This window comes from Urtica dioica, chromosome 8 (assembly GCF_054948205.1).
Source record: "Urtica dioica subsp. dioica isolate 48M chromosome 8, U.dioica_male_clone48M_v1_H2, whole genome shotgun sequence".
Lineage (NCBI taxonomy): Eukaryota > Viridiplantae > Streptophyta > Magnoliopsida > Rosales > Urticaceae > Urtica > Urtica dioica.
Window position 1 is genome coordinate 37,099,580 of NC_142763.1, and position 23,114 is coordinate 37,122,693.

Here is a 23,114-nt window from a genome sequence, read left to right on the forward strand (position 1 = left end):
ATGAAACATACAGGACCCACTTAAAGGAACTTGTTTTCGAGATGCAAAAAAATCAGTAAATATAACCAATTTTATCATATTATTGATGTAATATAGTTCTTCGAAGTGAATATTTTATATACATATATATACATATATATATATATATATATATATATATCCATACAACGAAATTATTGTATTTCGCTTAAATAAAACAAAAACCAGACCTATTGTCTTACTAATATGCGCACTTTACATCGAGAAAGCTTCTGTTTCGAGGATACGATGATCTTACAGTCCCGTTATCTCAGCCTTATTAATACATTACATGTATATATATTTTGTACGTGTCACATTACATTATTATTAAGCAGAGTATAAAAAATGAGATGGAAAGTAATATATATATATATATATATATATATATATATATATATATATATATATATATATAAATCAAACAAAGGAGAGAGTCGGCAAATCCTCACAATGGAACTACTATTTATCAATTACATTTATATAAAGAATCTGCTTTCTATTAACAGTCTGTTAAGGATTGTTTTAATAATTGCACTTAATTAGTAAAAAGAGATATCAATCGGCTTCTTGATTTTTGACGCTAAGGGATGGAAATAGGAACCAGCACAAGACGACAATACATATGGAAAACGATGTAACTCATGACAGAACGACGAGATCTCTAGTACCTGGTAGAGAGAGTACCTCAAGGAGAAAATAATAGGACAACGATGACAATAATACTCGATATTTGATCAAAATACCACTTATATACTAAAAAAAAAAATCTTTTGCAAAAATACCACATGTTACGTTATGATGAGTCCGTTACTACTTAGATCGTTAAATTCAAACAGAAATTTTAACGACAAAATATTTACGTGTAACTAAATTTGAAACTTTGAGTATTTTTGTCCAAGAAAAAAAAAATGAGTATATAAATAGTGTTTTGTATAAACATTAAGTATTTTCGTCACCATTTCCCCTAATAACTATAAAGGAAACAGATTCCAGCTTGTTAATCAGTAAAAAAAACATACATAAGAACAACGGACAAAGGGAATGACAAAAAAAAAAATAGATTATACATAATACAATCAAATGACAAGAAAGAAGAGAAAGTGCAATAAAAATGTTTTCTTTTGTTTTGTACTTAATTAATTACAAACTTATATTCACCAAAGTGAAATGCCATTAGAAATAAACATATAAGGTAAAAAAAAAAAAAAAAAAAAAAAAAAAAAAAAAAGGTTCACATATAAATCAAAATAACTTTTTTTCGGGTCTAATTGACATTATTAAACGAACCAACGATAAAGAAGAAAAATTACAAGAAGGTTATCGAACTACATGTAACCTGTCGAATAAATCAAATATCACATTTTATTTTAGATTTGAGATTTGTTCCAACCAGTTCCAACATTTTTTTCTTCTTCATTAAAGTGGCTTGTAAATGAAAAGAAAGATGAAGTAAAGTATCCGATCAAAATGTGAAATCTTAACCCATTTTCTATCAACATTTCGATTGATACTTTATCAATATGAATAAGAACAGTAGTGAACGGTTAGTAGATTATGACACACAGGGAAGAAGACGAGTACATCATTAAGAAAAAAACGACAGAAAACCAAAGTACGATTGATATTAAAATACACGAAAAAAATCATCTGACACCATCCTATTTTCAGAAACAATCATTAAACGGGAACTAAACAAGATTAAGTGGAAGAATAAACTGCTGATCCTTTGTAAGACCAAGCTATCAATTGCAAGTTCTCAACATTCATCTCATTTCCACAAGCTTCAAGAAACATAGCTAACACTATCATAACTTACTTGTATTGAATTTGGAGTGTCAAACAAAGTAAAGAACTAGAAGCACAAAAAGTCTTGACCATTTCCCATTTAACTATATCATCTTTTGCGAAACCGTTCATTTTTCTTTCCTCGCGCTTAAGCAAAGTAGTGAGCTTAAAACCAGCCAATGGTTATGCGGTTCATATGCTAACATCTTAACAATTGAACCAAATGGTCATGTTACCAGACACGATTCTCGAGCACCGATGCGACGATACCCTTCAGCGTCTCCTGCGAAATACACTCACAAAATAAACTATATATATATATATATATATATAACAATAAAAAATAAAAAATAAAAATAAAAAAAACTTGAGCAATTTCATCACATTAATTAATGAAGATAGTAGTACCGAAGAATGGTCTTTGAGGCCTAGAGAGAGGACCAAGTTCTTTGTGGCACCAGAGACACTGCAACGAGAACCAACAGATATATAGCCAACAAAAATGCTCTGATCTGAAATCTTCAATCTCAAAATCAACATGGAGGTTTACCTAATGTGCTCGATTAGCTGGCGAGCACAAGCCACAAGCATCGGCTGCCATAAAACAACAAGCAAAGCATTGTTTTGTTTATATTCACAGTTTAAAATAAATAAATATATCATAAAAAACTAGTACAAAACCTCGTCTCGTTTTCCGAAAATAACAGACACATCGAACGTGGGCTGAGTCAACACTCCTTCGTCTTTCCTGAAATAAAAATATTAGCGTCCCTAAGACGAAAAACCCTGTTTCAGCACCTTTTGATGACCGAATTACAGACCTGGCGTATAGTATTGTGCCCATAGTCCCAACCTGAGTTGCAATAACCTGATAATAAAGGAGTTTTGAGGAATTGAAATCAGTTAGCCAATCCACATGATTAAACTATCCATACCCAGATAAGATGAGCAAATTACCATATAATGATCATCGTAACTGCAAATTACAATATCTGTCTTGTTCCCCTACAAAGATCACAAATTTATATCAGTCTCCCAAAAAAAAAAACACATGTAATGAAACTATGAAAAGGATGGAATCATTAATCAAGACATAGAAGAAACTGTACCTGGATCTCCAAAGAGAGATTTTTGTGAGCCACCGGAAATGTGAGAGAGCTGTTCATAACTCCAACTAGTTGTCACGACCCGCGAGCCTTATCTCGCCCGCGAGCCGCGGCAGAGATCTTCGTATCTTACTTAACATAAAATAAAATTCATAAAAACTTTGGTGGAAGCGCTTCCGGAAAACATTTTCTAGAAAAACTTTAAAAATATTTACATAAGCGTCTCAAAAATATGGGCGAATTTTTTGTTTTTCTTACAACATACTATTTAAAACTTTATAAACAAAAAGACTCGACTTTTAAAAACAAAACAGATCAATTCGCCCTTGACTTAACCACAGGTCGGCAGCCGTACATACACACGCCTACTTACCGAGTTTTGCTGATGCTCTGCTTAGTTCTCTTTAGCCTTGCCTTTATCTACAATAACAAGATAATAAATGTGAGTCGAAAGACTCAGTAAGCGGATATCTATATAACTAATGCATTGTGCACATAACACATAAGCAATACATAACATGCAGTTCATATCTTATCATAACTTGCAGAAGTATCGGCTCAGGTCCCGATAAATCCACCTTACTTAAGAATCAATCGGCTTATGTTCCAATAGATTCACCTTTCTTAAGAATCAATCGGCTTAGGTCCTGATGGATTCATCTTACCTAAGAATCACTCGGCTTAGGTCTTGAGAGATTCCTCTTACTTAAGAATTCACCAGCTTAGGTCCCGGTGATTCACATCATAACATACTTTCATCATAATCTATGGAATTACCAGCTTAGGTCCCGGTAACTCCTCTTACTTGAGAATATACCAGCTTAGGTCCCGGCAATTCCCATCATACAATACATTTCCTGCTCGGGATCCCTTAATGATATCCGCACGACACGTCTTATTGGCGCCAGACAGGAGGGTGCACAGTCTCCTGCCTAATCCCCATGTGGTACCAGCACGAAGCATAATAGGTACCTGCTAACATGGGGTATATGTCGGAGGCAGTACCATTCCATGTTTTCTCTTTAATTAACCTAACATGATAGACTGTTTAGTTCGGGTTCAATCCCGATCTTACATATATTCTTTTCGCTTATTAATTCATGACTTATAAGATCTCAGGATGTGACTCCCAAAGATCCTATCATAATATACTCGTTTTTGAATGCGAGTCTTAACTAGAGTCTCTCATAACCCAGTTTACTAAGACTGGATCTCTTGGAAGGAAAACTAACTAAACACATAACAAAGGCTCGGATTCCTAAATCCTCTAGCCATTTTTGTTAGCCGGACTAATTCCGTTTTCCAGTTCGTTAGTGGCTTAAAGCCCTTAATCTTGATAGTGACTTATCTTTTGGCTTATCTTAATCTTGCTTACTAGAAAGCACATAAAAATGCACATACAATATATGTATATATATAGAGATATATATAATATTTCTTGATATTGTAGGTGCCTAAAAATCCACTTACCTGGATAACGATTCTCACGAATCCTGAAATCTTCTCTTCCAAACAAAATGGTTCTTCTTAACTTCACGTAACCCAGTCCATGTAAGCTCTTTCTGCTTGTTGCTAATCCTTATAGCAGTCTGGACTTATCTATGGAAGAGAAAGATCGAACGCCGATCGTACTTAGTATCTCATCCCTCGATGTACTAACGTACATACTTCTACTGGAAAGAAAGCTCATAAGGAACGTATTCAAAACGTCCTCCTAGTCACGCCACTCAGAGTGTCTCAAAGACAAGAAACAGAGAATACACGAAGACAAAACAGAGATACAGAAAAGAATCGACGCCTAAAAATAAGGCATTCACATCGCTTTTCTAATCTAAGCTAAGGAACATTCTACACTATTCGACCACCTATTCTTCTGACTAGGCAAAGCCCACTGCTTAGAATAGGTTCCCGACGGTCGAACTCAAAGAGAAAAGAACGTATAAAGAAACCCCTACTAAAAATCTATAGCGTACGTAAGTTATACGAAAATAACTCAAAACAACATTTCTCAAATGTATTTTAGAAAATATTTTTGACATGTCTCTTTTTATTGACAAGTTATAACATTTGAGAACATAAATAAATACATATAACCTTTTCATTTAAAATAAACTTAATCGTTTATTTTAAATGTCTAACCATATTGTACATAATTTTGGGTTCGATTTAATAAAACATTTACGAAATAATCGAACCCTCGGTTCGTAATCGAACCTTTCTTTTATTTTTATTTCTGTATGTAAATAAAACATTTCTCGTTGATATTCTTTTTTCAAATTAAAAGAGTTGAGCTTATAGTCGAACCCGATTTTTAATACATAATTAAGATAAGTATACTAAATAATTTTGATTGAATCATCAACGAGCTTAATAATGATACATATTAATTTATTTTTCTTAATAACTTATATTAAACGAGCTTGATTGAAAACATACATATTGATATTTTATCGCAACTCTCATAATCTAGAACGACCCAACAAAAATTATAGTTCGCACTAACACGAGTCAAGACTCGGGACAAACCCCGACTCGCCCTAACCACTCGGAGACGTCTCACATCACTGAGTCGACAACCTTGCTGTCCGGCTCCGTCTCGTCGTCGCTCGCACAGCACTTCCACTAAACTTCGGACAGCCTCATCGCCGTCCCGAGCCGCTGCCCCGAGAGCATCAAGCACAACCCGACACCAAAACATACTCAACGAGAGCATCAAGCACAACCCGACACCAAAACATACTCAACGAGCACACTCGGCCAGAAGGAACGAACATCAGAACCAAATCAACACAAACCCGAGTTCAATTTCGTTCAACATTACATCTCACTATCAAAATCATCATCGAATCAACCTTCAGAATCATTAAATCCGAACAATAATCTCACTCACGGAAATACCCCCAAAATCCAAAATTAAAAACCCTAACTTCCATATTCGAAATTGGGGAAGAACATCTCACCTTGTTTCTGGAGGAATTGAACCCTCCAACGTCCTCTCTAGCTCGCGGCGGCTCAATCTTCACGGCGGTCCCGCGCGGCGAGGCTTGGTGGTCGGCTGGATGGCGCGCGCACGGGGCTGGGGTCTCGGGCCGGTGCTGGTGGTCGCACGTCCTCTCCTTCTCTCTCCTTCTCAGCCTCGCTCTCTCGCTCTCTTCTCCTCTCTCTCGCTCGATCTCTTTTTCCCTCCCTCTCGGTTCTCTCCTTCTTCTTCTTCCCTTTTCTTTTCTCTTCTTTTCCTTTCTTTTCTTTTTTTTTTTTCTCGCGTGGGCTGGTACATTTTGGCCGACCAAGTGATATGTATACGAGGAATGCTATTCAACCCGAGTAATTTTGGTAAGTTTAAACTAACGACCCATTTATAATACGACACCTGTTATCATAATTATTATTTATTTTTCAAAATAAATTTTCTCAATCTTCATTAGTTATCCCCACTTTTTGTACTGCTTTTTTTTCTTCATTAATTTTCTCTCTTCATCCATTTATATTCACCAGTTTTGGACGAAAAATAAACAAGCAGAACTTAAAACCTGCGAGCAAAAAAAAAACAGTAGAAAAAAAAAACAAAACATAAAACCACTAGACTAAATAAGACTAGCACAAATCATTCAAACCAAAATCTATCACTAGTCAGAATAACAAGTTATTCATTTCAAAAAGTTTAGTTGGTTGTTTAAACTTTAAATATGAAAATCAGAGTATTTTTTGGGAAGTAAACAAAAAAAGAAATCGAAGGGATACAATAATATTTTTGTGTGGAGTTTTGTTCATTAAGAATGAAAAAATTGAGATGTTTGTAAAAAAAAAAAAAAAAAAAAAAAATTGGGAAGAAGGAACGAGAATGGTGAACATCTCAATTTACATTTATTGTCTTTTAATATTTTTTTAATAAACAAAAAGTTTAAATAATAATAATCAAGTCGTACTATTAACCCGAATAAAAACTCGGGATGGTTAGCATATGTTATTCAACCCGAGTAATTTTGGTAAGTTTAAACTAACGATCCATTTATAATACGACAAATGTTATCATAATTATTATTTATTTTTCAAAATAAATTTTCTCTCTCTTCATTAGTTATCCCCATCTTTTTGTACTGCTTTTTTTTTCTTCATTAATTTTCTCTCTTCATCCATTTATATTCACCATTTTTGAACGAAAAATAAACAAGCAGAACTTAAAACCTGCAAGCAAAAAAAAAACAGTAGAAAAAAAAACAAAACATAAAACCACTAGACTAAATAAGACTAGCACAAATCATTCAAACCAAAATCTATCACTAGCCAGAATAACAAGTTATTCATTTCAAAAAGTTTAGTTGGTTGTTTAAACTTTAAATATGAAAATCAGAGTATTTTTTGGGAAGTAAACAAAAAAAGAAATCGAAGGGATACAATAATATTTTTGTGTGGAGTTTTGTTCATTAAGAATGAAAAAATTGAGATGTTTGTAAAAAAAAAAAAATTAAAGAATAAATTGGGAAGAAGGAATGAGAATGGTGAACATCTCAATTTACATTTATTGTCTTTTTATATTTTTTTAATAAACAAAAAGTTTAAATAATAATAATCAAGTGTTACTATTAACCCGAATAAAAACTCGGGATGGTTAGCATATGCTATTTAACCCGAGTAATTTTGGTAAGTTTAAACTAACGATCCATTTATAATACGACACCTGTTATCATAATTATTATTTATTTTTCAAAATAAATTTTCCCTCTCTTCATTAGTTATCCCCATCTTTTTGTACTGCTTTTTTTTTTCTTCATTAATTTTCTCTCTTCATCCATTTATATTCACCATTTTTGGACGAAAAATAAACAAGCAGAACTTAAAACCTGCGAGCAAAAAAAAAAACAGTAGAAAAAAAACAAAACATAAAACCACTAGACTAAATAAGACTAGCACAAATCATTCAAACCAAAATCTATCACTAGTCAGAATAACAAGTTATTCATTTCAAAAAGTTTAGTTGGTTGTTTAAACTTTAAATATGAAAATCAGAGTATTTTTTGGGAAGTAAACAAAAAAAGAAATCGAAGGGATACAATAATATTTTTGTGTGGAGTTTTGTTCATTAAGAATGAAAAAATTGAGATGTTTGTAAAAAAAAAAAAAAAAATTGGGAAGAAGGAACGAGAATGGTGAACATCTCAATTTACATTTATTGTCTTTTAATATTTTTTTAATAAACAAAAAGTTTAACTAATAATAATCAAGTCGTACTATTAACCCGAATAAAAACTCGGGATGGTTAGCATATGTTATTCAACCCGAGTAATTTTGGAAAGTTTAAACTAACGATCCATTTATAATACGACACTTGTTATCATAATTATTATTTATTTTTCAAAATAAATTTCCAATCTCTTCATTAGTTATCCCCATCTTTTTGTACTGCTTTTTTTTTCTTCATTAATTTTCTCTCTTCATCCATTTATATTCACCATTTTTGGACGGAAAATAAACAAGCAGAACTTAAAACCTGCGAGCAAAAAAAAAAAACAGTAGAAAAAAAAACAAAACATAAAGCCACTAGACTAAATAAGACTAGCACAAATCATTCAAACCAAAATCTATCACTAGCCAGAATAACAAGTTATTCATTTCAAAAAGTTTAGTTGGTTGTTTAAACTTTAAATATGAAAATCAGAGTATTTTTTGGGAAGTAAACAAAAACAGAAATCGAAGGGATACAATAATATTTTTGTGTGGAGTTTTGTTCATTAAGAATGAAAAAATTGAGATGTTTGTAAAAAAAGAAAAATTAAAGAATAAATTGGGAAGAAGGAACGAGAATGGTGAACATCTCAATTTACATTTATTGTCTTATTATATTTTTTAATAAGCAAAAAGTTTAAATAATAATAATCAAGTGTTACTATTAACCCGAATAAAAACTCGGGATGGTTAGCATATGCTATTTAACCCGAGTAATTTTGGTAAGTTTAAACTAACGATCCGTTTATAATACGACACATGTTATCATAATTATTATTTATTTTTCAAAATAAATTTTCTCTCTCTTCATTAGTTATCCCCATCTTTTTGTACTGCCTTTTTTTTCTTCATTAATTTTCTCTCTTCATCCATTTATATTCACCATTTTTGGATGGAAAATAAACAAGCAGAACTTAAAACCTGCGAGCAAAAAAAAAACAGTAGAAAAAAAAAAAAACATAAAGCCACTAGACTAAATAAGACTAGCACAAATCATTCAAACCAAAATCTATCACTAGCCAGAATAACAAGTTATTCCTTTCAAAAAGTTTAGTTGGTTGTTTAAACTTTAAATATGAAAATCAGAGTATTTTTTGGGAAGTAAACAAAAACAGAAATCGAAGGGATACAATAATATTTTTGTGTGGAGTTTTGTTCATTAAGAATGAAAAAATTGAGATGTTTGTAAAAAAAAAAAAGAATAAATTGGGAAGAAGGAACGAGAATGGTGAACATCTCAATTTACATTTATTGTCTTTTAATATTTTTTTAATAAACAAAAATTTTAAATAATAATAATCAAGTCGTACTATTAACCCGAATAAAAACTCGGGATGGTTAGCATATGCTATTCAACCCGAGTAATTTTGGTAAGTTTAAACTAACGATCCATTTTTAATACGACACCTGTTATCATAATTATTATTTATTTTTCAAAATAAATTTTCTCTCTCTTCATTAGTTATCCCCATCTTTTTGTACTGCCTTTTTTTTTCTTCATTAATTTTCTCTCTTCATCCATTTATATTCACCATTTTTGGATGGAAAATAAACAAGCAGAACTTAAAACCTGCGAGAAAAAAAAAACAGTAGAAAAAAAAAACATAAAACCACTAGACTAAATAAGACTAGCACAAATCATTCAAACCAAAATCTATCACTAGCCAGAATAACAAGTTATTCATTTCAAAAAGTTTAGTTGGTTGTTTAAACTTTAAATATGAAAATCAGAGTATTTTTTGGGAAGTAAACAAAAAAAGAAATCGAAGGGATACAATAATATTTTTGTGTGGAGTTTTGTTCATTAAGAATGAAAAAATTGAGATGTTTGTAAAAAAATAAATAAATAAATAAAGAATAAATTGGGAAGAAGGAACGAGAATGGTGAACATCTCAATTTACATTTATTGTCTTTTAATATTTTTTCAATAAACAAAAAGTTTAAATAATAATAATCAAGTCGTACTATTAACCCGAATAAAAACTCGGGATGGTTAGCATTTATATATATATATATATATATATATATATATATATATATTTATATATATATATCACTTTGAAGAAGATTCTAGTCATAGATGATGTGGCAAGCTCAACCTTATCCTTTTAATTACAAACCAACCTCTTTTCCTTGTTTTCTTTCAAATGGGTCCCTTAAAAATTGTTACAACCACGTCCTTTCATATAATTATTTAATTAAATCCAAAACCGAACGGAATATAATTATATGATTCGAACTGAGAATTTTCTCGTTCGTTCTCGATTAATTAAAATATATTTAAGGTTTCTCGGAATTAATTCTCATTTTTGAGAATTTATTTCTTAAATTAATTTCCGGAATATTTTCTCGGAATTAATTTATTAATCGAGATAAACTCGATAATTCCTTTATTTATTCCGAGATTTCTCCTTACCTTAATATATTTTAAAATTAATTCGATAAATTCATTGGTCCATAGTTCACTCGAGAATTTAGTTGTAACAACGAAAAGCTCGTTAATTAATTCCAAATCTCCAAATACGAGTGACGCAAAAGCTCGTCCGTACACTAGTAGTGTTATAGCCCAAAGGTCTTAAATAATACAAGAGACTAAAGTCACTAAACCAAAGATGACCTGTAAGGACTCAAATCAGTTTTTCCAGTTATATCAACTCACGCAATCAAAACAGAAGCTTCAGAGAAAGTGTGAAGATATTCCCAAATTACCCTGATATGCCTCATAATCAAGACTTGATATTTCTCTTCATTTTCATTGAAGTAGATTCGTATAACTGCCAAAATCACGCAATAAATCAGAATCCAACAATCAATTAGATCAAAAATTGGTAAAAATACTGGTAGAAGGAAGGACCAAAGCTCTCAAACGTAAACAAAAATCAAAGTTGGAATAAGATGGTCCTCAAAGAGATGAACGATTGTCTGTGTTTTTTTCATTGATGATATAGTCCAGACTATAAATTACCTAGGGTATTTATTATTATTGGCTTCTGCCAGTATTAATAAAATAGTCACTATTTCTTTTTAAAAAAATACCTATGGTATGCTATAACCAAACCGAGCTCTGTCGATTTCATCGATTGCCTGTGTTTTATTCACTGATTATATATTCATTGCAAAGGATCTATAGAACAATCGTTTTATCCACGGGAAAGAGAATATCGATATTGAAAATACATAGCTCGATTAGCGGTCGAACGCAAATATCAAATAGAAAGAGAAACACACGTCGGAGAGAGAGAAAGAGGTGCCGAAGCCATAGCCCAAATGAAATCAAATACATCAATACACTTCACAAATAAAATATTGCCAATTAAAACCCAACACCCAAATTCCAATAGAAAAGCTTTGAAAAAACCAAAAATTACCTTCCGACCGTCATCGTCTTCGTCGTCGTCCAATCGTGTGTTTTACTGTGTAATTTTGGCTGTGATACAAATCTGTTTCAGAATTTGGGAATCGAGAGAAGAGAGAAGAAGAATTGATTGTTGGATTGTGATTTATTGTGTCGTTTTGTTGCTTAAATGTGTCGTTTGTTAGACGTGTCATTTTTTTCTCAGCTGTGTTGTTTGTATTAAGATGTGTTGTCGTTTTTGTTATGTGTCGTTTTCTTTACGTGTCGTTTTTGTTATGTGTCGTTTTTGTTATGTGTCGTTTTCTTCACATGTCGTTTTCTTTACGTATTGTTTTTGTTACGTGTCGTTTTCTTTACGTGTCGTTTTCTTTATATGTCGTTTTATTTACGTGTCGTTTTTGTTATCTGTCGTTTTCTTTACGTGTCGTTTTTGTTATGTGTCGTTTTCTTTACGTGTCGTTTTTGTTATGTGTCGTTTTCATTACGTGTCGTTTTTTCTAAGATGTGTCGTTTCTTGATAAGCTGTGTCGTTTTTTAATGTGTTTTTTTTAACTCAGGTGTGTGATTAAGTAAATAAAATAAAGTAAAAAAGAAAAGAGAAGCCACACTCTTTCTTTCTCTCGACCATCTTCCCTTGTCTTGATTTTCCCATTGGGTGTTAATCGCCGCTCTTCTTTCGCCGTGAAGCTCTAACGGACGACGGGATTATCCAAACTCAAAGCCGCACGACTGGACGACGACGAAGACGATGACGGTCAGAAGGTAATTTTTGGAATTTGTGTGTGGGTTTTAATTGGCAATATTATATTTGTGAAGTGTATTGATGTATTTGATTTCATTTGGGCTAGGGCTTCGGCACCTCTTTCTCTCTCTCCGACGTGGGTTTCTCTTTCTATTTGATATTTGCGTTCGACCGCTAATCCAGCTATGTATTTTCAATATCGATATTCTCTGTCCCGCGGATAAAACTATTGTTCTATAGCTCCTGTGCAATGAATATATAATCAGTGAATAAAACACAAGCAATTGATGAAATCGACAGAGCTCGGTTTGGTTATAGCATACCGTAGGTACTTTGTTTTTTAAGAAACAGAGACTATTTTATTAATACTGGCCGAAGCCAATAATAATAAATACCCTAGGTAATTGGACTAAATCATCAATGAACAAAACACAAACAATCGTTCATCTCTTTGTGGACCATCTTATTCCAATTTTGATTTTTGTTTATGTTTGAGAGCTTTGGTCCTTCCTTCTGCCAGTATTTTTACCAATTTCTGATCTAATTGATTGTTGGATTGTGATTTATTGTGTGATTTTGGCAGTTATAAGAATCTGCTTCAATGAAAATGAAGAGAAATATCAAGTCTTGATTCTAAGACATATCAGGGTAATTTGGGCACATCTTCACACTTTCTCTGAAGCTTCTGTTTTGATTTCGTGAGATGATATAACTGAAAAAACTGATTTGAGTCCTTACAGGTCATCTTTGGTTTAGTGACTTTAGTCTCTTGTGTTCTTTAAGACGTTTGGGCTATAACACTAATAGTTGGAGTTATGAACAACTCTCTCACATTTCCGGTGGCTCACAAAAATCTCTCTTTGAAGATCAAGGTACAGTTTCTTATGTGCCTTAATTAATCATTCCATCCCTTTCATAGTTTCATTACACGTGTTTTTTTTTTGTGAGACTGTGAAATATATTTGTGATCTTTGTAGGGGAACAAGACAGATATTGTAATTTGCAGTTACGATGATCATTATATGGTAATTTGCTCATCTTATCTGGGTATGGATAGTTTAATCATGTGAATCGGCTAACTGATTTCAATTCCTCAAAATTCCTTTATTATCAGGTTATTGCAACTCAGGTTGGGACTATGGGCACAATACTATACGCTAGGTCTGTAATTCGATCATCAAAACATGCTGAAACAGGGTTTTTAGTCTTAGGGACGCTGATATTTTTATTCCAGGAAGGACAAAGGAGTGTTGACTCAGCCCACGTTCGATGTGTCTGTTATTTTTGGAAAACGAGACGAGGTTTTGTACTGATTTTTTATGATATATTTATTTATTTTAAACTGTGAATATAAACAAAACAACGCTTTGCTTGTTGTTTTATGGCAGCCGATGCTTCTGGCTTGTGGTCGCCAGCTAATCGAGCACATTAGGTAAACCACCACGTTGAGTTTGAGATTGAAGATTTCATATCAGAGCATTTTTGTTGGCTATATATCTGTTGGTTCTCGTTGCAGTGTCTCTGGTGCCACAAAGAACTTGGTCCTCTCTCTAGGCCTCAAAGACCATTCTTCGGTACTACTTTCTTCATCAATTAATGTGATGAAATAGCTAAAGTTTTTTTTTATTATTATTATTGTTATATATATTAGGGAAAATATCAAGACTATCCATTGTGTTTAATTGAAATGCGATATTTATCCCCTCTATTTCTAGAAATATCAGACATATCCCTTCAGTTTAATATAAATGACATATACATCCCCTAAAAAAATGTTATATTACAAATATCACTCTTTTCGTTTATTTTTTACAAAAACTAATTTGAACTCCACAAAATACCCTTAATAGAATAAATATTTATTTACTATTTTTTTTTTTAAAATCAAAATCTCTCTTTATAAAAAAAAAAACCTTAACTTTTTATAAAGAAATTTTTTTAATTTAATTTTTTTGTATATAGAATAGAAGATAAAAAATTATTTCATTAAGGGTATTTAGGGGATTTCAAATTATTTTTTTGTAAAAAAAAACGAAAAGGGTGATATTTGTAATATAACATTTTTTTAGGGGATGTATTTGTCATTTATATTAAACTGGAGGGATATGTCTGATATTTCTAGAAATAGAGGGGATAAATATCGCATTTCAATTAAACACAAGGGATAGTCTTGATATTTTCCCTATATATTATATAGTTTATTTTGTGAGTGTACTTCGCAGGAGACACTGAAGGGTACCGTCGCATCAGTGCTCGAGAATCGTGTCTGGTAACATGGCTATTTGGTTCGATTGTTAAGATGTTAGCATATGAACTGCATAACCATTGGCTAGTTTTAAGCTCACTACTTTGCTTAAGAGTGACGAAAGAAAAATGAACTTTTTGGCCCTTGTCAAAGCACGGTTTCCGCTGAAGATGATATAGTTGAATGAGAAATGGTTAAGACTTTTTGTGCTTCTAGTTCTTTACTTTGTTTGACAGTCCAAATTCAATACAAGTAAGTTATGATAGCGTTAGCTATGTTTCTTGAAGCTTGTGGAAATGAGATGAATGTTGAGAACTTGCAATTGATAGCTTGGTCTTACAAAGGATCAGCAGTTTATTCTTCTACTTAATCTTGTTTATTTCCCGTTTAATGATTGATTATGAAAATAGGATGGTATCAGATGATCGGATACTTTATTTTATCTTTCTTTTCATTTACAAGCCACTTTAATGAAGAAGAAAAAAAATGTTGAAACGGCTAGAACGGATCTCAAATCTAAAATAAAATGTGATATTTGATTTATTCGACAGGTTACATGTAGTTCGATAACCTTCATGTAAATTTTCTTATTTATCGTTGGTTCGTTTAATAATGTCAATTAGACCAAAAAAAAAGTTCTTTTGATTTATATGTGAACCTCTTCTATTTTTATTTTTTTTACCTAATATGTTTATTTCTAATGGCATTTCACTCTGGTGAATAGATGTCTCGTTTGTTAGACGTGTCTTTTTTTTAAAGATGTGTCGTTTTTTGCTCAACAGTGTTGTTTGTATCCGGATGTGTCGTTTTTGTGTCTTTTTTCTCAAATGTGTCATTTTTTGACGTGTCGTTTTTTCTAAGATGTGTTGTATTTTTTTTTTTTTATATAAGTGCTGTGTTTTACTCAGCTGTGTGATTAAGTAAATAAAATAAAGTAAAAAAGAAGAAAGGAGCCACACTCTTTTTTTCTCTCGACCATCTTCCCTTGTCTTGATTTTCCCATTGGGTGTTTATCGCCGCTCTTCTTCCGACGTGAAGCTCTGACGGACGACGAGATTATCCAAACTCAAAGCCGCACGACTGGATGACGACGAAGACGATGACGGTCGGAAGATAATTTTTTGTTATTTCAAAGCTTTTCGATTGAAATTTGTGTGTTGGGTTTTGATTGGCAATATTTTATTTGTGAAGTGTATTTGATTTCATTTGGGCTGGGGCTTCGGCACCTCTTCTCTCTCTCCGACGTGTGTTTCTCTTTCTATTTGACATTTGCGTTCGACCGCTACTCGAGCTATGTATTTTCAATATCGATATTCTCTTTTCCGAGGATAAAACGATTGTTCTATAGCTCCTTTGCAATGAATATATAATCAGTGAATAAAACACATGCAATCGTTGAAATCAACAGACCACGGTTTGGTTATAGCATACCATAGTTAATTTTTTTTTTAAAGAAACATGGACTATTATATTAATACTGGGAGAAGCCAATAATAAATAACCTAGATAATTTATAGTTTGGACTATATCATCAATGAACAAAACACAGGCAATTGTTCATCTCTTTGACTACCGTCTTATTCCAACTTTGATTTCGGTTTACGTTTGAGAGCTTTGGTCCTTCGTTCTCCCAGTATTCTTACCAATTTCTGATCTAATTGATTGTTGGATTGTGATTTATTTTGTGATTTTTTCAAAGATGTGACGTTTTGTTGCTCACATGTGTCATTTGTTAGACGTGTCCTTTTTTTAAAAAGATGTGTCGTTTTTTGCTCAACAGTGTTGTTTGTATTCGGATGTGTCGTTTTTGTGTCTTTTTTTTTATCACATGTGTCGTTTTTTGACGTGTCGTTTTTCTAAGATGTGTTGTTGTCATTTTTTTTTATATAAGTACTGTGTTTTACTCAGCTAAAAAAGAAGAAAGGAGCCACACTCTTTTTTTCTCTCGACCATCTTCTGTTGTCTTGATTTTCCCATTGGGTGTTTATCGCCGCTCTTCTTCCGCCGTGAAGCTCTGACGGACGACGGGATTATCCAAACTCAAAGCCGCACGACTGGATGATGACGAAGACGATGACTCGGAAGATAATTTTTGGTTATTTCAAAGCTTTTTGATTGGAATTTGCGTGTTGGGTTTTGATTGGCAATATTTTTATTTGTGAAGTGTATTGATGTATTTGATTTCATTTGCGCTAGGGCTTCGGCACTTCTTTCTCTCTCTCCGACATGTGTTTCTCTTTCTATTTGATATTTGCGTTCGACCGCTTATCAAGCTATGTATTTTCAATATCGATATTCTCTTTCCCGCGGATAAAACGATTGTTCTAAATCTCCTTTGCAATGAATATATAATCAGTGAATAAAACACATGCAATCGATGAAATCAACAGACCTCGGTTTGGTTATAGCATACCATAGTTAATTTTTTTTAAAGAAACAGGGACTATTATATTAATACTGGCAGAAGCCAATAATTAATAACCTAGATAATTTATAGTTTGGACTATATCATCAATGAACAAAACACAGGCAATTGTTCATCTCTTTGACTACCGTCTTATTCCAACTTTGATTTCGGTTTACGTTTGAGAGCTTTGGTCCTTCCTTCTCACAGTATTCTTACCAATTTCTGATCTAATTGATTGTTGGATTGTGATTTATTTTGTGATTTTTTCAAAGATTTGTCGTTTTGTTGTTCACATGTGTCGTTTGTTAGACGTGTCTTTTTTTTAAGATGTGTCGTTTTTTGCTCAACAATGTTGTTTGTATTCGGATGTGTTGTTTTTGTGTCTTTTTTCTTAGATGTGTCGTTTTTTGACGTGTCGTTTTTTCTAAGATGTGTTGTTGTCGTTTTTTTTATAACTGTTGTGTTTTACTCAGCTGTGTGATTAAATAAATAAAATAAAATAAAAAAGAAGAAAGGAGCCGCACTCTTTTTTTCTCTCGACCATCTTCCCTTGTCTTGATTTTCCCATTGGGTTTTAATTGGCAATATTTTATTTGTGAAGTATATTGATGTATTTGATTTCATTAGGGCTAGGGCTTCAGCACCTCTTTCTCTCTCCGACGTGTGTTTCTCTTTCTATTTGATATTTGCGTCCGACCGCTAATCGAGCTATGTATTTTTAATATCGATATTCTCTTTCCCGCGGATAAAACGATTGTTCTATAGCTCTTTTGCAATGAATATATAATCAGTGAATAAAACACAGGCAATTAATCGATGAAATCAACAGAGCTCGGTTTGGTTATAGCATACCATAGGTATTTTTTTAAAAAGAAACAGGGACTATTTTATTAATACCGGCAGAAGCCAATAATAAATACCCTAGGTAATTTATAGTTTGGACTATATCATCAATGAACAAAACACAGGCAATCGTTCATCTCTTTGAGTACCTTCATATTCCAACTTTGATTTTTGTTTATGTTTGAGAGCTTGGGTCCTTCCTTCTGCCAGTATTCTTACCAATTTTTGATCTAATTGATTGTTGGATTCTGATTTATCGTGTGATTTTTTTCAAAGATGTGTCATTTTGTTGCTCAGATGTGTCGTTTGTTAGACATGTCGTTTTTTTAAAGATGTGTCGTTTTTTTGCTCAGCAATGTTGTTTTTATTCAGATGTGTCGTTTTTGTGTATTTTTTCTCAGATGTGTCGTTTTTTCTAACATGTGTTGTTATCGTTTTTTTTATAAGTGTTGTTTTTTACTCAGCTGTGTGATTAAGTAAATAAAATAAAGCAAATATGAAAAGAGGAGTCACACTCTTTCTTTCTCTCGACCATTTTTACTTGTCTTGATTTTCCCATTGGGTGATTATCGCCTCTCTTCTTCCGGCGTGAAGCTCTGTCGGACGACGTGATTATCCAAACTCAATCATTAATCATTAAAACTTATTTCTAATTAATTAGATATTATACATGAATAAATTCCTTACGTAATAACAAACCATGAAAACAATTCAAGTTTACATAAAACAAGTAAGGCAAACATAATCAATTCAAACGCAAGAATATTAAAAACATAATAATCAAGCTATGGTCTGTTATAAAGGATGATCATTTATTATTTTGAAATACATTTGAAAATAAAATAAACTTTGAATAAAGTCTACGCCCACAACTCGTTGACCTTATTTTAATTTAAAAAAGTATAGTTTATTTTAAAATGAATAAATTCCATCATATTCTATTGGGCACATACAATTTATCGCCAAGGGTTAGGCTCAATACCATTGGCCATAAAAATTAAATTAAATTTCATAAAAAAAAGAATTAAATTTTAAATCTATGTGAAGTGGGCCCAATGGGCCCACATTCCCGTAAGCCCGCCCGCGGGAGGTATGGACCGAATCCACGTCACATCACCTTTTAATTGTCGACCTTAAACCCTCTTTCAATCAAGAAAAACATTTTTAAACTTAAAAAAAGTGCTGACAGAAATAATTTTTGAAATAGCCACTTTTCAAAAATACTCATTTTTCAATATTAATTGGCCTAAAAGGCAATCCGGAAATCAACAAAATAAAAGCTTATAAATATGATTATAACATATAAAAAAAGAATTAATTATAAACATAAATTTATGCTTTGAATCTTTTATTTTAAAACCTTAAAAATATTTTATTTTAAAACCTTAAATATTTTATCTCAGAAAACAAAATCTTTTATTTTAAAAACAAGATTTTATTTAAAGGAGGATTTACAACATATCAATTCAAATATATATGTTACCCTTTAAAGTAGGATTTACAACCATAAAACAAATCCAATAAAATATTTTAATAAATAAACGATCAAACTAAATAAAATATTCTCATATACAATTATAAAATATTATGAACATAGTTCATATTTTATCAAACAAATGAATCTAGCTTTTAGAACGAATCAAAATATTACGAGCATGCTCTTGAATAATTTTAGCATTGAACCGACGAATAATCAAACATATATCTTATATTTTGATAAACGTTTTAAATCGAAAACTATGATTCTTGAATCATATGGTAAGCTACGAGAATATAACTCTAGTTTTGCTACCAATTGTTGGGAAGTCACAAGTTGGTATCAACCACGAACGATCGCTCTGATACCAATTGTAGGGAAATAAGGGTTGGTGGTATCGGACATGAAAGTTCATTTTGATATCCGATGGGTAAATTACTTCCCTATGGTTAATTATGGTTTCCATATATTGAACACGAACAATTGTTTCAATACTTCTAATTGGGTAGCCAATCTCTTAACCTTACAATAAGTTTACACATGCGAAATAGAAGAAAACGCGAACAATCGCTAATCGTTAATAACAATAATTGCTAAGACACTTAAAATCATTCAACAACAACATGTTTAATATTTAGACAAGCATGATCAACACAAACCATAAGAGGATTTTGGATTACATACCTTTCGTTTCAGCTACAGATCCTTCACACTCCTAGCTTTTGGATCTCCTTGCTTCTTGGACTCCACGGCGGCTCCTTGCTCTTTTGATCTTCAGATCTTCAAGCCTTGGATTCCTCGGCTGCTCGTCGATTGATTGATACCAGAATCTTCTAAGATGTAATATCCTAAAGGACACAGACCAAAATGTAGACCCACTCTTTTCTCAATTATTATTCCAACGAGGTGTCAGAATAATTCTTTCTTTCTTTGGAAAATAGTATGAACGAAGTTTCCAACTCCGGGAGGGAGGAAAAACGTCCACACCAGTAGGGGAGGGGCTGCCTAAATTCCAAGAGTGGAATGGAGCAGTTGGGCATTTTTGCCTCGGCCTAAACCCCTTATTTATAACTATCTAGCTTACCTAAAATAGAATATGTACTTTCGTGATTTCCTTTGATCTTATTCTAATTAATATGAGATATTTATTCTATAAATTAAAAAAAAAACCAAATATCTTCTAGATACTTTAATAAATAGAATATCCAGATGATATGTGATATTTATCTACTTATCACATTAGAATATATTAATCGGGTAATTGATTAATATAGAATATCTCCATGATATTCTCAACAAATAACATCACTAATATATTATTGATTTCTCATTGTAAGAGATATTATTTTATAAATAATATAATAGAGAATATCTCCATGATACTCTCAATAAATAACATAATTTATATATTACTTATTTCTCACAATAAGGTATTCTATAAATAGAATAGTAGAGAATATCTCCATGATACTCTCATAAATAATTAGTATATCAAATACTAATCAAATCGGATCATATTTAATATATAATATTTATTTCTTATTGAGAAAAGCTCCAATTCTATTGGGCTTTGATTAAACAAATCCAAGGCCCATGTACCTCTATATACACATCTACCACAAGTCTTTTTGGATCTTGTGGGTTGATTTAAATTGCTCTTTTACAAACCCATTTAAATTTAAATGATAGTTATTTAACAAGTAATAACTTATTCGTAAAATACGAATGCGAAATATATTGCAGCAACCAATTTGTAGTAGTGAGTGTATAATCAATTATCTAATTCTTTCGAGTATTTCTATCCATCTTTATCATAGTCACTTTGGGGAATATAGACCTGCTAACAGAAACTCTCACGAATCTGAATAATTAGACAAAACCTTTATTTTCTCTTATTCATTCGATTTGTCAATCTCGGCGTCACATGTCATTTCAATTTAATAAGTAATTCTTTTTTCAGTATCCATACCAATTATCAATATAATTACAGAACAAAAATAAATAACAATAATAACTACCATTTACGTGAGTTGAGTAGTAAAGTGAGACTTTTGTCTTGTAGTGGGTGTTTTTTCTCTCCGTACTTTTGGGGTTTTTCCATAGGGTTTTGAGTTTTGGGTGGGTTCTTTCTTGCTCTCTTGGTTTTGTGCGGCTGTTCATTTGGGTGTTTCTGGGTTCATGCTTTTTAGTATGTTTTTTTTAGTAGTTTTTTCAATAGTGGGGAAACACGAGGGGTTGTGAGGTTGTTAGTTTTGGAGAGCTTGGGATTCACTGGGAGGGTAACCATTAGGCTCTGTTTTTTTGGTGTTTGAAGGCGAATATGTCTACTAAGGAGAAATGGGAAGATGAAGTCAACGTAGCTGCATCCTTTCTTGCAAAAAAACTAGTCATTACGCGAAAGCTAGATGAGAAAGGAAAATGTGCCCAATCCTCTTTCTTGGCCGGGAAAATTATCTCGACCAAGAACTGGGGGTGGGGTGCGAAACGGGTTTTCGAGGTGTTCGTTGGTATATGGAGGTGTAAACGTAACTGGTTTGTGAAAGAAATCAAGCCTGGTATTATGCAGTTTCAGTTCGAGAGCCAAGAAGATGCAAACAGAGTTTTGGGCAGATGGCTGTGGATGATCAAGGGTTTTCTGATGGTTATGGTGGCATGGCCGGCTATGAAAACTGTAGATGAGCTGGATTTTTCCTTTTCTCCATTCTGGATTCGGTTGAGGGGTTTACCCCCGGGATTTCTCAACGAAGCTAGTGCAGAGAGCCTAGCCTTTATGTTCGGTAGGTTTCTTGGCTATGGGGGTAGAGAATGGGATGACATGAGGTTCAAAGCCAACGTTGATGTAAGGAAGATAGTTTTTCCAGGCTTTTTTTCTTAACAGAGATGAGATGTTGCCACTGTGGATCCAGGGAAGGTACGAGAAACTGGGGAAACTGTGTTTTCAGTGTGGTTTTTTGGGTCACGCGGACGAAGACTGCTCTAGAAAAGACCGAGTTAAAATCATGGCAGTACACTCACCGGAGGTTCATGCTTATGGGGGGTGGAACCACGCAGAGTCGGCCATTCATTCGTGCTACACCGACCTGGAATTTCTGATCGGTTGAGGGAAACATCGTTTTGCGGTGGAATGGCTGGAAAACCGTGACAATGGAGGCTACTTCACGGTTAAAATGAAGAGGGAGTTGATTGATGGATGGGGCAAGTTCGTGCCGGAAGCTGCGCCGCCGGGATTCGAAGTTCGAAACATAGTCTCTGGAGGTGTAAGCTTGGTGCCGTTGGAGGAGGTAGAGGACAACGACAAAGCTTTGGCATTGACAGTGGAAAAGAGGAGGGGCGACATGGAGCGTTGGGAGACTCTGGGACCACAGACAAGGCAGGTGACGCATGACAGCAATGAGGTTGCAGGGACATCCGCACAGAGTGCGTCAGGTGAAAGAAATGTGGCGCACAAAATGTCAGAGGAGGTGGGGTTGGAAAAAGGGTGCGAAATGGGTTTTGCTGGGAAAAAACCCTCATGGCCTAGAGTGACAATTGGGCCAGATGGGCTGGAGGAAGTGCCTATTGGGCCGGACAAAGCAGAGGTATCTGGAGATTTCATTCCAGCATACAAAATAGGCTTGGGAAAAAAAGAAGCTGGTAGGCTGGGCTCTAAAGGTACCAATGGGGATAGAAAGAAGATAAAAGGAGTAAAGGCTTGCGACACACCAGGCCATAAAGTGAAAAGGAAAAAAAACCCACAGGAAGGATCGAGCGGGATCATGAAGATGGCAAAGAGAAATATAGCGGTTCCTGTAGTTCAAAGGAAGGCGAACAGTGAGGAGGTTGGAGTCAAAGAGCTGGCCCTCAATATGGCTAGTGTTTTCACTGAAGGTGTGTCCACTGGGCCAGACGTGGGAAGAGGTAGAAAGGTGG

The 23,114-nt window shown here is 33.3% G+C and overlaps 2 protein-coding genes across 6 annotated transcripts; one reads left to right on the forward strand and one right to left on the reverse strand.

The window, feature by feature from the left end:
* Window positions 1-1,818: 1,818 nt before the first annotated feature.
* LOC149389622 (uncharacterized) lies at window positions 1,819-6,206 on the reverse strand. Of its 5 annotated transcripts, none has more exons than XM_089624190.1 (9): window positions 5,873-6,205; window positions 3,286-3,332; window positions 2,916-3,040; window positions 2,764-2,811; window positions 2,628-2,674; window positions 2,488-2,554; window positions 2,357-2,400; window positions 2,215-2,272; window positions 1,819-2,089 (listed from the first exon to the last, which is right to left on the reverse strand). In XM_089624190.1, exons 3-9 carry the CDS (start codon window positions 2,970-2,972, stop codon window positions 2,039-2,041), a joined length of 372 nt encoding a protein of 123 aa, XP_089480316.1. In that variant the 5' UTR covers window positions 2,973-3,040; window positions 3,286-3,332; window positions 5,873-6,205; the 3' UTR covers window positions 1,819-2,038. The 5 variants fall into 5 exon arrangements, with proteins under 5 accessions (XP_089480316.1, XP_089480315.1, XP_089480319.1 ...); XM_089624189.1 differs by having other exon boundaries at window positions 2,916-3,044; XM_089624193.1 differs by having other exon boundaries at window positions 1,819-2,114; window positions 2,916-3,044.
* Window positions 6,207-13,048: 6,842 nt separating this feature from the next.
* LOC149389623 (uncharacterized) lies at window positions 13,049-14,506 on the forward strand. Its single transcript, XM_089624535.1, has 7 exons — window positions 13,049-13,105; window positions 13,211-13,258; window positions 13,348-13,394; window positions 13,468-13,534; window positions 13,622-13,665; window positions 13,750-13,807; window positions 14,456-14,506. Exons 1-7 carry the CDS (start codon window positions 13,049-13,051, stop codon window positions 14,504-14,506), a joined length of 372 nt encoding a protein of 123 aa, XP_089480661.1.
* Window positions 14,507-23,114: the final 8,608 nt, after the last annotated feature.

What these genes read in the sequence shown, in the direction of transcription:
- LOC149389622 (XM_089624192.1), bottom strand. Translation starts at nt 2,972, where the DNA reads ATGAACAGCTCTCTCACATTTCCGGTGGCTCACAAAAATCTCTCTTTG. An exon ending in ATCTCTCTTTGGAGATCCAG is followed by an intron (nt 2,812 to 2,915) that starts GTACAGTTTCTT and finishes TGATCTTTGTAG; the next exon opens with GGGAACAAGACAGATATTGT. An exon ending in GTTACGATGATCATTATATG is followed by an intron (nt 2,675 to 2,763) that starts GTAATTTGCTCA and finishes CTTTATTATCAG; the next exon opens with GTTATTGCAACTCAGGTTGG.
- LOC149389623 (XM_089624535.1), top strand. Translation starts at nt 13,049, where the DNA reads ATGAACAACTCTCTCACATTTCCGGTGGCTCACAAAAATCTCTCTTTG. An exon ending in GGCACAATACTATACGCTAG is followed by an intron (nt 13,395 to 13,467) that starts GTCTGTAATTCG and finishes TTTTTATTCCAG; the next exon opens with GAAGGACAAAGGAGTGTTGA. An exon ending in TTTTTGGAAAACGAGACGAG is followed by an intron (nt 13,535 to 13,621) that starts GTTTTGTACTGA and finishes GTTTTATGGCAG; the next exon opens with CCGATGCTTCTGGCTTGTGG.